Raw genomic sequence first — 12,500 nt, 5'->3', positions numbered from 1 at the left:
CACCTCTGTCTGTCTGTCTGCCTGTCTTTCTCTCTGTGTGTGTCTGTACCTGCCTGCCTGCCTGTTTCTCTGTCTGTCTGCCTACCTGCTTGTCTGTCTGTCTGTCTCTCTCTGTCTGTCTCTCTCTCTCTGTCTCTCTGCCTGTCTTTCTCTCTCTCTCTCTGCCTGTCCCTGCCTGCCTGCCTGTTTCTCTGTCTGTCTGTCTGTCTGTCTGTCTGTCTGTCTGTCTGCCTGCCTGCCTACCTGCTTGTCTGTCTGTCTCTCTTTCTCTGTCTGTCTGCCTGCCTTTGTCTGTCTGTCTGCCTGACTGTCTGTCTCTCTCTCTGTGTGTCAGTTTGAAAGTGCACCTGAAAAGTCGGCAGGAAATGCGTGATGCAATCCTGTCCTCATGCACCAGAATCTCAAATGAACGTTTCCAACATCTTGTGGAATCAACGCCACGAAGAACTGAGGCTGTTTTGAGAGCGAAGGGAGGCCCTACCCAGTATAGGTACAGTGTTCCTAATAAAGTGTTCAGTGAGTAGATAGGCGGTGGTGTCCAAATAAGATGAACTGGATCAGCTCTCAGATTCTAGACCTTATTTGAACCTGAAGAACCCAAATATCATTCCCTATTCGACCACGTAATCAAGGGCAAGCTTACACATGCATCCACACACACACACACACACACACGCACGCACACACACACACACACACGCACGCACACACAATGTGAACGTTGGACAAAACGCATGCTGAATGTAAGGAGCTCTGAGCAGAGGCAGCTGCAGTTTTGTGTGCCGGAAGCTTCCTTCCTGTTAGTCGTTTGGCCTCTTTCAGAGGGGAGAGATAAGAGAGCAGCGAGGGAGAGGTGGGGGGCGGGGGGGGGGGAGGGTGTGGGGTGTGGGGTGTGAGTTGAGGGAGGAGGAGGGGGAGGGGGGGGTTGTTGCAGAGAAGAGAGAGTATGATAAGAGTAATAGGAATATTGGTATCTGTCTGTAAGAGGCGAGCGCTAAGCTGTAGGAGGCCCAGTGAGAAGACCACAGACGGGTAAGGACGACAGGAGGGTGGAGACGTGACCATGTGACTCACTTCCCCTGTCTGCTGCCCTTTGCAAACAAGTTGTGCTTCTGTTTGATTGCAGGAACTGTGTCACACGCTCTGATGCCATGAAGGGTCTCTGCTAACTTATTGTTTTCCCTTCTCTCTCTCCTTCTCTCTCTCTCTATCTCTCTCTGTCTCTCTCTCTCTCTCTGTCTCTCTCTCTCTCTCCTTCCCTTTCCCTCTCCTTCTCTCTCTCTCTATAACTCTCTCTATCTCTCTGTCTCCCTCTCTCTCTCTCTCCCTCTCTCTCTCCCTCCCTTTCCCTCTCCTTCTCTCTCTCTCTCTCCCTCTCTCTCTCCCTCCCTCTCTCTCTCTTTCCCCCCCCCCTCTCTCTCTCTCTCTCTCTCTCTCTCTGTGTTCCCTTTTGTCAGGTTTTTGACCACAGGACCCGTTGGAGGCCCTCTACTTCCTCATCGCGGGGTAGAAAGTGAGAGAGCGCCTAACTGTTTCCTGTGACGCACTCTCTGTTCAAAACGTCCACACACATCTCATCTCTCACCCCTTCTCTCGCCGAGGGCTCCACAGCCAGGATAACAGCCTCTATCGTCAACACAGCACACCGACAGAACGCTTCTCACCTCTTCTGAGGTGACTGGGACCAACCTGCATCTAACATGATGTCACCGTAGCCACTTCAGTGACTGGTAGCTGTTGTTCATCGAGAGATAGATTCATCTGCGGGGACCTGTCGCGCCCGAATAAGCGGATCCGTTTTGGATACGACCTTCGACCTTCTGCCACCTGTGCTGCGGAGCTGTTGGATGATGTCCTCTTAGAGCGCTGCTGTGTCCGGAGAATGTCCACCATGCTGCAGCAGACAGAGCTCATCTTTGAGTTCGCCAGCGACCGCGTGAATGGGAATCAAGTAAGTGTGTGTGTGTGTGTGTGTGTGTGTGAGAGAGAGGACAGGCCTGCATGATGCTTAATGATGTGTACACAAGGGCATATGCAGTGAACACTGTTTTATATAATCCGACAGCCATGATTTAGCACTGTGACAGGCTGTGTGTGTGTGTGTGTGTGTGTGTGTGTGTGCACTAGTGTTGATGCAGGTCTCTCTCCCTGTGTGTTGTAGCTGGAAGGGCACTACCCCGCAGTGATCGTGGAGCAGGTCCCTCACACACACCCGCTGTCCTATTCAGGACTCACCTGCGAGCAGATGATGCACACAGAAGACCACATGTTAACACGTAAGCTAAAAGCACTCTAGTCTATACTTGTGTCATTGTACTTGTGACTGAAACACGTGATATGCTTTGTTCAGTGATGTGAATAAAGGCGTTAAAATAAACGGCGATACTAACGGCGTTACTTTTTCCAGTAACGGGTAATCTAATTGATTACTATTTCCATCGTTACAACGCCGTTACCGTTACCGGTAATTCAATGCGGCGCGTTACTAGTTACTACTGAAGCTTCTCATTGTCATCCGACCTCAGTCACAGCTGCAAAGGTGTTTTTTGTTTGTTTGTTGGGGAGGGGCGAGACAACCGCTTAAGTGATCATGATTGGCTATGGTAGAGAACATTTCATGGTAAGCCAACCATAAGCCAACCATAGTTCAGTGTCAACACTTCATATTGGCTAGGATTGTTAGATGACTGGGTTGGCTGGATGAATGAATGCATGCATGGATGGATGAGTGTTAGGAAGGAGTGTACGGATGGATAGATGAATGAATATATGAATGTATGTATGAATGTATGAATGAATGAATGAATGAATGTTTAGGAGCTAAAGTTGAATTCATGTCTTGTTTTTTCAGTACTACTTTAAAAGCACTTCATATTGTTTAACTGTTTACTTTTGTTGTGTTGAAAATACTTGAAGTTACAGTCTGTCTACCAGTTGTCTGAAGTTGTGTGACAGTTTGATTTATTTAATTTACACTACAAAGATTTAAAAGCACTTCATATTGTTAAATGTTGACTTTAAAAAGTAACGCAATAGTTACTTTCCCTAGTAACTAGTTACTTTTGTGATGACGTGATTCAGTTACTTTTTGGGATAAGTAACTAGTAACTATAACTAATTACTTCTTTAAAGTAACGTGCCCAACACTGGCGTTGTTACATTTTCAATTAACTCTTGAAAGATGTGACGCTCTCTAGTAGGCTACGTCATCGTTTGTTTGATTTGGGTGAGGGGGTTCTTTGGACATGCGCACTAGTGTCCTTTCGCACATGGAAAAAAACATACCAGGAAGTGAAAGAAAACACATCTACGTGTTGCTGCTCCTGGCCATGTTGACCATCCCGTCCGCCTGGAGAATGGAGCTTTAGCGACGTCTAGAAGCGACGGATCTCGGTAGTTAGAAGTGCATCGATACACCGATGTCTGTCTGTAGAAGTGAGTAGATCCAGAGGGAGCCCCGCGCCTGAGGCCACCGTAGCGAGATCACTTTTACCTCCACCGTCCTGCTTTGTTTGCGAAGCGTCGGGATAGTTAAGGGCAGCTTGGGCTCGTGCATGGTGTTACAAGGTTACACGATCACAGGCTTGCATAGTTACATAGTGAATCATGCATGCATCCCGGTCGTGCGGTAAGGTGACACTGGTTACGCTGTATTTGCATGTCTGTGGTAGAACCTACTAACCAGGGCTGCCAAGTTTCACCAAAAGTTTGGAGTGAGATTTTTTTAGTAGTACTAACGTAGGGAAAGCAGCGTGGGACACACTGGTGCTGCTGCTGCCAAGTTGGACGTGCTTTTATTCGTTTTATTTTATTTTTTATTATCGATTTTTGACTATATTTATTCTTGACACCTGTGTCAGTCGGTTCTATGTTTAGTTAAAAGTGTGTCACTCTCCTCTGTGTGTGTGTGTGTGTGTGTGTGTGTGTGTGTGTGTGTGTGTGTGTGTGTGTGTGTGTGTGTGTGTGTGTGTGTGTGTGTGTGTGTGTGTGTGTGTGTGTGTGTGTGTGTGTGTGTGTAGTGGAGGGGTGTGAGAGCGGAGAGGAGACTATCGAGACGCTGGTGGCCGCAGAGACCCACATCCTCAACCTGGACTCCCCTGACTGCCTCTCTCTGGAACAGCAGCACTACTGTGAGTCAGACACCCACACCCACAAACCCACTTCTATTTGTGGGTTACCGTGGGTGATTGATTGACCCTAGGTGGAGTGCATATCTGTGGCTTCTTTTAATGGGTTATTAACCCCCCTCCCCCTTCTTCCGGCAAACATTGTTGGACTCACTTGGTGTCACAGCGGTGGCCTCACACACTAAAGGTATGTGTTTGTGCGTTCTTCCTCATTCCAGCCCAGATGTTTGCGCCGATGATGCTGGGTGATGTCATGGCCGCGCCTGGCACTCAGGTGATGTTGTCAGCAGAGGGGGTTATTATGGGAGCTGTAGGCCAGCCTCAGTGGCCTACGCTACAGAGGGAGACCGTCGCAGAACCACCAAAGAAGAGGAAAGGTCAGTCACTCGGTGGCCAATGCGTAGACAGGATGGATGGACAAACGGCACTTGTTTTAATCTGTCAGACAGAGCTAAACGGTGACACGTCACTAAACTAAACCGTCACGGTCTGTTTCAGGGAGTAAACCTCGACGTCTCCGGCCTGAATCTCCCACACCTAACATCAAGATAAAGAGAGGCAAATACAGCAAAGGTACAGACACACACACACACACACACACACACACACACACACACCTGTCTTCCGTCGTAGACTGGAGACTCACCTCTTCGGGTTGCACCTTAGCAGTCCCCTCCTGAAGACTTCCTCCTGTCTGTTGTGTTTCTAATACACTTGATTTTGGGCTGTGCTGCTTTCCTTGGCCAGGGCTCATTTGAAAAAGAGGCTACAGTCTCAATATGACTACCCTGGTTAAATAAAAGATGAATAATAATAATAATAATAATTAATTTCATTGTTGTTGTAATTGTCAGCTCCTATGCTTTAATATATTACTGTTGTTTTATCTTGACCGAGTACTAGTTTTTACTTGATTCAAGTTTTTGTATTGTTGTAATTGACACACGTGTGTCTACTCATTCTGATTCTGGTCTCTCCTGTGTTGCCAGGTAACACATTGTACCTGTGGCAGTTTCTGATGGAGCTACTCCAGGACAGGCAGTCCTGTCCCCGCTACATCAAATGGACCAACTACCCCGCTGGGATCTTTAAGCTCGTCGACTCCAAGGCCGTAGCACGACTATGGGGCACGCACAAGAATAAACCAGACATGAACTATGAGACCATGGGCCGGGCTCTCAGGTAGGCCATGATGACCTCTGTGTTACATAGTCATATGCAACGTACCAGCGTCATGTCCAGGGGGCTGTACTTGTACATCAAGCCGCCTCACACTACGGAAACAGAAGATCCTCCTCCTATGGGCCATTAGACTCGAGAACCATCGGTTCTCAAGGCTACTTACTTTTACGTAGACCTATCACTTTAATGACATAATTGTTTTATAATAACAACAACCCGTAACTTATTCCTGTTCCAGAGGAACTACTGTAGACAATCACGTATCATCCCCAAGCACACCCCATGTATACAGACTACCTAAACCTTAAGCTCACAGCCACTTTACTACTTGAACTATCCATTTTATTTACTATTGTACTGCTAATTGTATCCTGTCTTATCTCTCACTCATGTCCTGTACTATTGTCACTTATTGATCTTGAATTCTGCCTGTTGCCTTATTGTCTTGTGCTGCAATGTCAGGAACCCAAGCTAAGAATGTTACTCTCTCGTTCTCTCTTACGTGTAATGTGACGTAACAATGAAACTTGAGGGCCGAGGCACTAGATTGGTGTAAACCTGGTGCTCTGTCCTTGCAGGTACTACTACCAGCGTGGTATCCTCAACAAGGTGGAGGGCCAGAGGCTGGTCTACCAGTTCACCTCCCTGCCCCAGAACATGACCTACATCACTGACGACGAGGACGATGACAGTGATGATGATGACAACCGTATCAAACAAGAAGAAGAGGAAGAAGAAGAAGTGGACGACGGAGTCTGTGACGACTCTGAGGACAGCTCGTCGTCCAGCGACCAGTCCGAGGACGATTCCGTGGAGCCGTCCATCTCCCCTCCTCTCTGCCCCTCCTCCAGACCGGTCCACCGGGCCGGCAGGAAGGCAGCGCGGGCCCCGGTCGCCCAGCGACACCGACCCAGACCCCGAGCCCCGGCCCAGGCCCCGGCCTCGGCCCCGCGCAGTACCGTCCTCCGGCCAGCCCCCCGCTGCAGCCTGATCCAGCAGCAGCACCTGCCCATCGTGTCGGCCGAGATGCTGCGGACCCTGCAGAACCTCCAGAGGGTCCAGTCGGTCCTCCAGCCGGATGGGCGCCACGCCTCTGTGTTCCAAACCGCCCAGCTCCTGGGGAGTCTGTGCGAGAGGCAGGCGGCGAACGACCACAGCCTGTTCGGCCATCTGGGAGGGAAAGAGTGTAATACCGGTGGCTACCAGCAGGAGCTGTTGGTGCTCCAGCCCCTGGCCAGCCCAGAGGGGGCGGCTCAGACAGAGGAGAGGCCGGACCCCGGAGGACTGGCCGCCGCCCAGAGAGTGACTCTACAGCTAGCGCCCTTCACCAGCCCCGGCCAAACGGAGTGGCTAGAGAGTCACACCAGCCCCTGCATGTAGACAGAGTACAACAGGGATTACCGGCAGCCATGGCAACCTGAGCAGACAACGCCATACACAGAAACGCAGACTATGCTGTTGCCATCGACCAGAACGCACTGTGACAATGACGTTTCTAGCGGGCGTTCTAACTAGAAACGGAACCCGTTTTGGAAAGTCGTGGCGAAAACCCACATGGCAACCATCCAAACAGATGTAAACAGAGCTTACTGGTTGAGCCTTCTCCTACCAAAGACTAGAGACCAAAGACATGCACTGGAATCTACAGCCACTCTGCAGAGACTCTACTGTCCTGTCTCTGCTTGCACTTCAGCACCCCTGTATGGGAGCGAACACTTTGATCAATACACTGTTCAATCTTTCTTTTTTTTCTTTTTTTCTCTCTCTCTCCTTCTCTCTCATTGCTTTGCACTAATATGAACTCTTCATGTACCGTGTCTGTTCTCACTAGTACATTCCAAAGTGCCTCGAAAATTCTCGGTCCATTCTTTTCCAGTTTTCACCAGAGTGAGTCTCATCGGCTACCTTGCTAGCTAACAGCCTATTTGTCCTTACTGCTTTTTTTGTTCTTTCTTTCTTTTCTTTTTTTTAAATAATGTCTACATCACATGATATCCTACACAAACACACACACACACGCACGCCAGGAGAACACTGTAAACAGGTTCTACGTGACATGTCCAGGGAATACATTCCATAGAGGTTGTGGGTTGTGAACGTTAAGCTAGTGCTCATGTCATGAAGAAGAATACCATGTGGGTAGAAGGGATCCCTGTCAGTTTGTTTTAGAACAGTACTGGTCCACAGTTATTTGGTTCCGACAGTTATACGACAGTTATTTGGTTCCGAAGCTAAATCGCGGAATTTTTCGGAACAACTCCTCTCAGTTTACCAGGAGGATGACAATCAACAACGAGGAATGAATTGATGAAAAAGTTGAAATGTCTGTCTGACAATCCTATATGTTTGCCTTTCTTATACATCTGCATCAAATGCTGTTCACCCTTTATATGCTTTCATGTACCGTATATGCCTTTATATATGTATGTATATATTATATACTGTATGTATATGTTTGTGAACACGTGCAACTTTGTGCTTCTCTGCCAGTTGTTTCTCAGGTTTCATAGTCTGTTTATTGCTGCACATATTGTATACTGTATACTCACACCTTCAATTATCTATGCAAGGAGTAGGATTCAGTAACCAGGCCTTGACACTGAACTATGGCCAGGTAAGACTTTGGCCAGGCGCCTTTGAACCGAAACCCCATGTAAAACTGCAAGCCTTACCCTCTCTAATAAAAGCCTGTTTCTTAATTGAGGATACCATTTAATTATGCCTCAGCTTCAAGGCTCTGATATCCGTCACTATCAGGGTAAAGTGTGAGGAACTGAAATTAAATGTCATAGCTTAATGCTGTAATGTGACAGCTATTTACTGAACGCAATTTATTATAGTCGGGTATCCCTGCTGATGTTTTCATGCAATTTATACAAGAGGTTGATGAAAGAGGAAGGATGAAACTTTTATTCTTGAAATAAAGTATTCATTTTGACAATTCTGAGTCAAGTGTTTTATGTTTGATGTACTTGGATATATACAGGTGCTGGTCATCGAATTAGAATATCATCAAAAAGTTGATTTATTTCAGTAATTCCATTCAAAAAGTGAAACTTGTATAATGTATACATTCATTCCACACAGACTGATATATTTCAAGTGTTTATTGCTTTTAATTTTGATGATTATTACTGACAACTAATGAAAACCCCAAATTCAGTATCTCAGAAAATTAGAATATTGCTTAAGCAAGCAAGGAAGGTGGACAACGTGGGAGGCTGTGATCAACAGAGCCATCACATGGAAGGATATGTGGAGGCTGCCCCAAGCAAGGCTGAGCTTCTCGATCAGGGCCACCTACGACACCCTTCCCAGTTCCCGGAACCTGCACCTCTGGTACGGCACAGAGGAGACCTGCCAACTCTGCAACGCCAACAACCCAAACTTGCGACACATCCTCTCTGGATGCAAGGCGGGACTGACGCAGGGTCGGTACAGATGGCGGCACGACCGGGTGCTGCGCAAACTAGCAGAAATTCTGGAAGCACGCAGACTGGAATCAAACAAGAGCAGCCCAGTCACATCACAGCAGCGGATCCAGTTTGTCCGGCAAGGGGGAGAAAGTCAGGGCAGCAGCACGAAGCAGTGGTCCCTCCTGTCTCCTGGAGGAGAGTGGAACATGAGAGCTGACCTCGATCGACAGCTGAAGTTCCCACACGAGATCACATCAACCTCCCTTCGGCCAGATGTCGTACTCTGGTCTACCCCGATGAGGACAGTCATCATGGTGGAGCTGACCGTTCCATGGGAAGAGGGGATGGAGGCTGCCTTCGAGAGAAAGAAGGAAAAGTACACAGACTTGGCAGCTGCGTGCTCGCAAGCAGGGTGGAGGGCAGTCACCTATCCTGTGGAAGTTGGGTGCAGAGGCTATACAGGAACATCTACACAGCGGCTCCTGAGGTCGCTGGAGATCACAGGATCCAAGCTGAGAAAGGCGCTCAAAGACCTGGCGGAGGAGGCTGAACAAGGGAGCTTCTGGCTCTGGCTCAGAAGAAAGGACAAGGCGTGGGGGAAAGGAGGATCCTAGGGCTGGCTGCAGGGAGTGGCAGGGAGACGTCCCTGTCACTGCTCCACCACCTTGAGATGTTCCGGGATTAAAGGAGCGAAACATCAGTGAAGGGTGGCTCCCGGCTGACGACCCTGCAGTCAGCCCACTGGCACCGTCGGAGGTGCGACAGGCAGCAATGCCCAGCAGGTATACCCACCTGTGCTTTCATCTAAGACCAATACAAAACAAGTTTTTTTTTAAATGTTGGCCAACTGAAAAGTATGAACATGGAAAGTATAAGCATGTACAGCACTCAATACTTAGTTGGGGCTCCTTATGCCTGAATTACTGCAGCAATGCGGCGTGGCATGGAGTCCATCAGTCTGTGGCACTGCTCAGGTGTTATGAGAGCCCAGGTTGCTCTGATAGTGGCCTTCAGCTCTTCTGCATTGTTGGGTCTGGCGCATCGCATCTTCCTCTTCACAATACCTCATAGATGTTCTATGGGGCTAAGGTCAGGTGAGTTTGCTGGCCAATTAAGAACAGGGATACCATGGTCCTTAAACCAGGTACTGGTATCTTTGGCACTGTGTGCAGGTGCCAAGTCCTGTTGGAAAATGAAATCTGCATCTCCATAAAGTTGGTCAGCAGCAGGAAGCATGAAGTGCTCTAAAACTTCCTGGTAGACGGCTGCGTTGACCCTGGACCTCAGAAAACACAGTGGACCAACACCAGCAGATGACATGGCACCCCTAACCATCACTGATGGTGGAAACTTTACACTGGATTTCAAGCAACGTGGATTCTGTGCCTCTCCTCTCTTCCTCCAGACTCTGGGACCTTGATTTCCAAAGGAAATGCAAAATGTACTTTCATCAGAGAACATAACTTTGGACCACTCAACAGCAGTCCAGTCCTGTTTGTCTTTAGCCCAGGCGAGACGCTTCTGACGCTGTCTCTTGTTCAAGAGTGGCTTGACACAAGGAATGCGACAGCTGAAACCCATGTCTTGCATACGTCTGTGTGTGGTGGTTCTTGAAGCACTGACTCCAGCTGCAGTCCACTCTTTGTGAATCTCCCCCACATTTTTGAATCGGCTTTGTTTCACAATCCTCTCCAGGGTGCGGTTATCCCTATTGCTTGTACACTGTTTTCTACCACATCTTTTCCTTCCCTTCACCTCTCTATTAATTTGCTTGGACACAGAGCTCTGTGAACAGCCAGCCTCTTTAGCAATGACCTTTTGTGTCTTGCCCTCCTTGTGCAAGGTGTCAATGGTCGTCTTTTGGACAACTGTCAGGTCAGCAGTCTTCCCCATGATTGTGTAGACTACAGAACTGGACTGAGGGACCATTTAAAGGCGTTTGCAGGTGTTTTTAGTTAATTAGCTGATTAGAGTGTGGCACCAGGGGTCTTCAATATTGAACCTTTTCACAATATTCTAATTTTCTGAGATACTAAATTTGGGGTTTTCATTAGTTGTCAGTAATAATCATCCAAATTAAAAGCAATAAACACTTGAAATATATCAGTCTGTGTGGAATGAATGGAATTACTGAAATAAATCAACTTTTTGATGATATTCTAATTATATGACCAGCTGTATATAGTTAGTAGTTAGTTACCAAGAAAGATACAGGGCAGAGATGTTTGAGGTTGTTTGACAACTTTTCAGATACGTTACTCCTCCGGAACGTTAGGTGGCGCTACTGCGGGTGACCGTGTGTCGCTCCTCGGGAGATGCTGTGTGTCTGTTGCCAGGCCCTGGCACCCTGCAGGCTACGCTAGCATTACATCTCGCTTTCTTGATTTCCCATCTATGGGTGCGTTCGTAAACACGCTCTGGAAATCCGATCAGCACTCGCGGAACGCCTCTCGTCCAATCGAACGACTCGGTCGCTCTGTGACATCGAAGCCAGCGTGCACTCCGGCGCTCTCAGAGCGTGTTTACGAACGCACCCCTAGAAGTTTCTAGCCAGCTAGCTGAAGCTGCTACACACACCAGAGCCATGGCGACCGAACGGCAAGTTAAACAACATACTTATAAAGTGACATGTTTTAACTCATTACTCATACATTTGTTGTCATTCAGCGGTGCTAATAGTAGCTTTAATTTTCTCTTTCTTTTTTATTTATTTTATTTATTTTATTTTAGCAATTTCCCCGATAGCTTCATAGACGAGGACCCGCAGAGCGCTCTGGAGGTAAACAAACATGGTGGTTAACTAGATGAGACATGTAGACATTATCTTATCTGACACATAACTATCATATCTCACCAGAGAGACAGAGTCAAAGTTGTGTGGCTGTTAACGTGGGCTGGATGTCTGGCTAACCAGGAGCTAGCTGCTGTCACCATGCTACATAGCTGTGGCTGGGTAACAGGCAGGCCAGCCTGGCTCAGCCCAGGACATGATGGTGACATGGTGACTGGCTCAGCCTGGCTCAGCCCAGGACATGATGGTGACATGGTGACTGTCTCAGCTGGCTCAGCCCAGGACATGATGGTGACATGTTACTGTCACAGCCCAGGACATGATGGTCTAGCCTGGCTCAGCCCAGGACATGATGGTGACATGGTGTCTGTCTCAGCTGGCTCAGCCCTCCTGCCCTGCCACTCACTCTGATCAACTCATTACAAAATAATGAGAAACTGATACTAATACTAAAGCTGTTCGATATTGAAGTGTTTCGCACACCACACAAAGTTGTAGACGAGCAAGGTAGACAGTTGCCAAACAACTCATGAACTAGTTTCACTTCCTGTGTCAAGCATCTGTTGTCTCGCTACTGCATGTTGTGTGTCTTAATGTAAGAGACACCTTGTGTGTGTCCTAAATAATGTAAGACACCTTGTGTGTGTCCTAATGTAACAGACAGACATTGTGTGTGTCCTAATGTAACAGACAGACATTGTGTGTGTCCTAATGTAACAGACAGACATTGTGTGTGTCCTAATGTAACAGACAGACATTGTGTGTCCTAATGTAAGAGACAGACATTGTGTGTGTCCTAATGTAAGAGACAGACATTGTGTGTGTCCTAATGTAAGAGACACCTTGTGTGTGTCCTAATGTAAGAGACAGACATTGTGTGTGTCCTAATGTAAGAGACACCTTGTGTGTGTCCTAATGTAAGAGTTCTCCTCTCCTGTTGTTCTACAGGAGCTGAACCAAGCCTTGGAGGGAGTTGACAATGCA

General features: G+C 47.8%; 2 protein-coding genes and 1 pseudogene across 3 annotated transcripts in view; 2 read left to right on the top strand and 1 right to left on the bottom strand.

Annotated features, from left to right (window-relative positions):
- LOC308171702 (large ribosomal subunit protein eL8-like) overlaps positions 1-12,500 on the bottom strand; it is a 507,482-nt pseudogene that overhangs the window by 396,872 nt on the left and 98,110 nt on the right. The gene's annotated exons all lie outside the window — the stretch shown is intronic.
- On the top strand, positions 1,884-6,689 carry LOC308171644 (ETS-related transcription factor Elf-1-like; the record flags this gene model as incomplete). The annotated part of the gene is made up of 7 exons (XM_080546521.1): positions 1,884-1,951; positions 2,162-2,276; positions 4,020-4,130; positions 4,346-4,504; positions 4,626-4,700; positions 5,117-5,309; positions 5,888-6,689. The coding sequence occupies exons 1-7, from the start codon at positions 1,892-1,894 to the stop codon at positions 6,687-6,689; spliced, it is 1,515 nt and encodes a 504-aa protein (XP_080402647.1). The 5' UTR covers positions 1,884-1,891.
- sugt1 (SGT1 homolog, MIS12 kinetochore complex assembly cochaperone) overlaps positions 8,563-12,500 on the top strand; it is a gene marked incomplete at its 5' end in the record, with an annotated part of 21,910 nt that continues 17,972 nt past the window's right edge. The window contains 3 exons of the mRNA XM_080546520.1: positions 8,563-8,648; positions 11,456-11,504; positions 12,465-12,500. The exon at positions 12,465-12,500 is cut by the window's right edge and continues 52 nt beyond it. Coding sequence (XP_080402646.1) covers positions 8,563-8,648; positions 11,456-11,504; positions 12,465-12,500 — 171 coding nt within the window. The remainder of the gene's footprint in view (positions 8,649-11,455; positions 11,505-12,464) is intronic.

Source organism: Nansenia antarctica (genome assembly GCF_963989245.1).
Source record: "Nansenia antarctica genome assembly, chromosome: 16".
In the NCBI taxonomy this organism is placed as follows: domain Eukaryota; kingdom Metazoa; phylum Chordata; class Actinopteri; order Argentiniformes; family Microstomatidae; genus Nansenia; species Nansenia antarctica.
The sequence above is the reverse complement of the archived record's forward strand: the minus strand, read 5'-3'. Positions and strand labels throughout refer to the sequence as shown.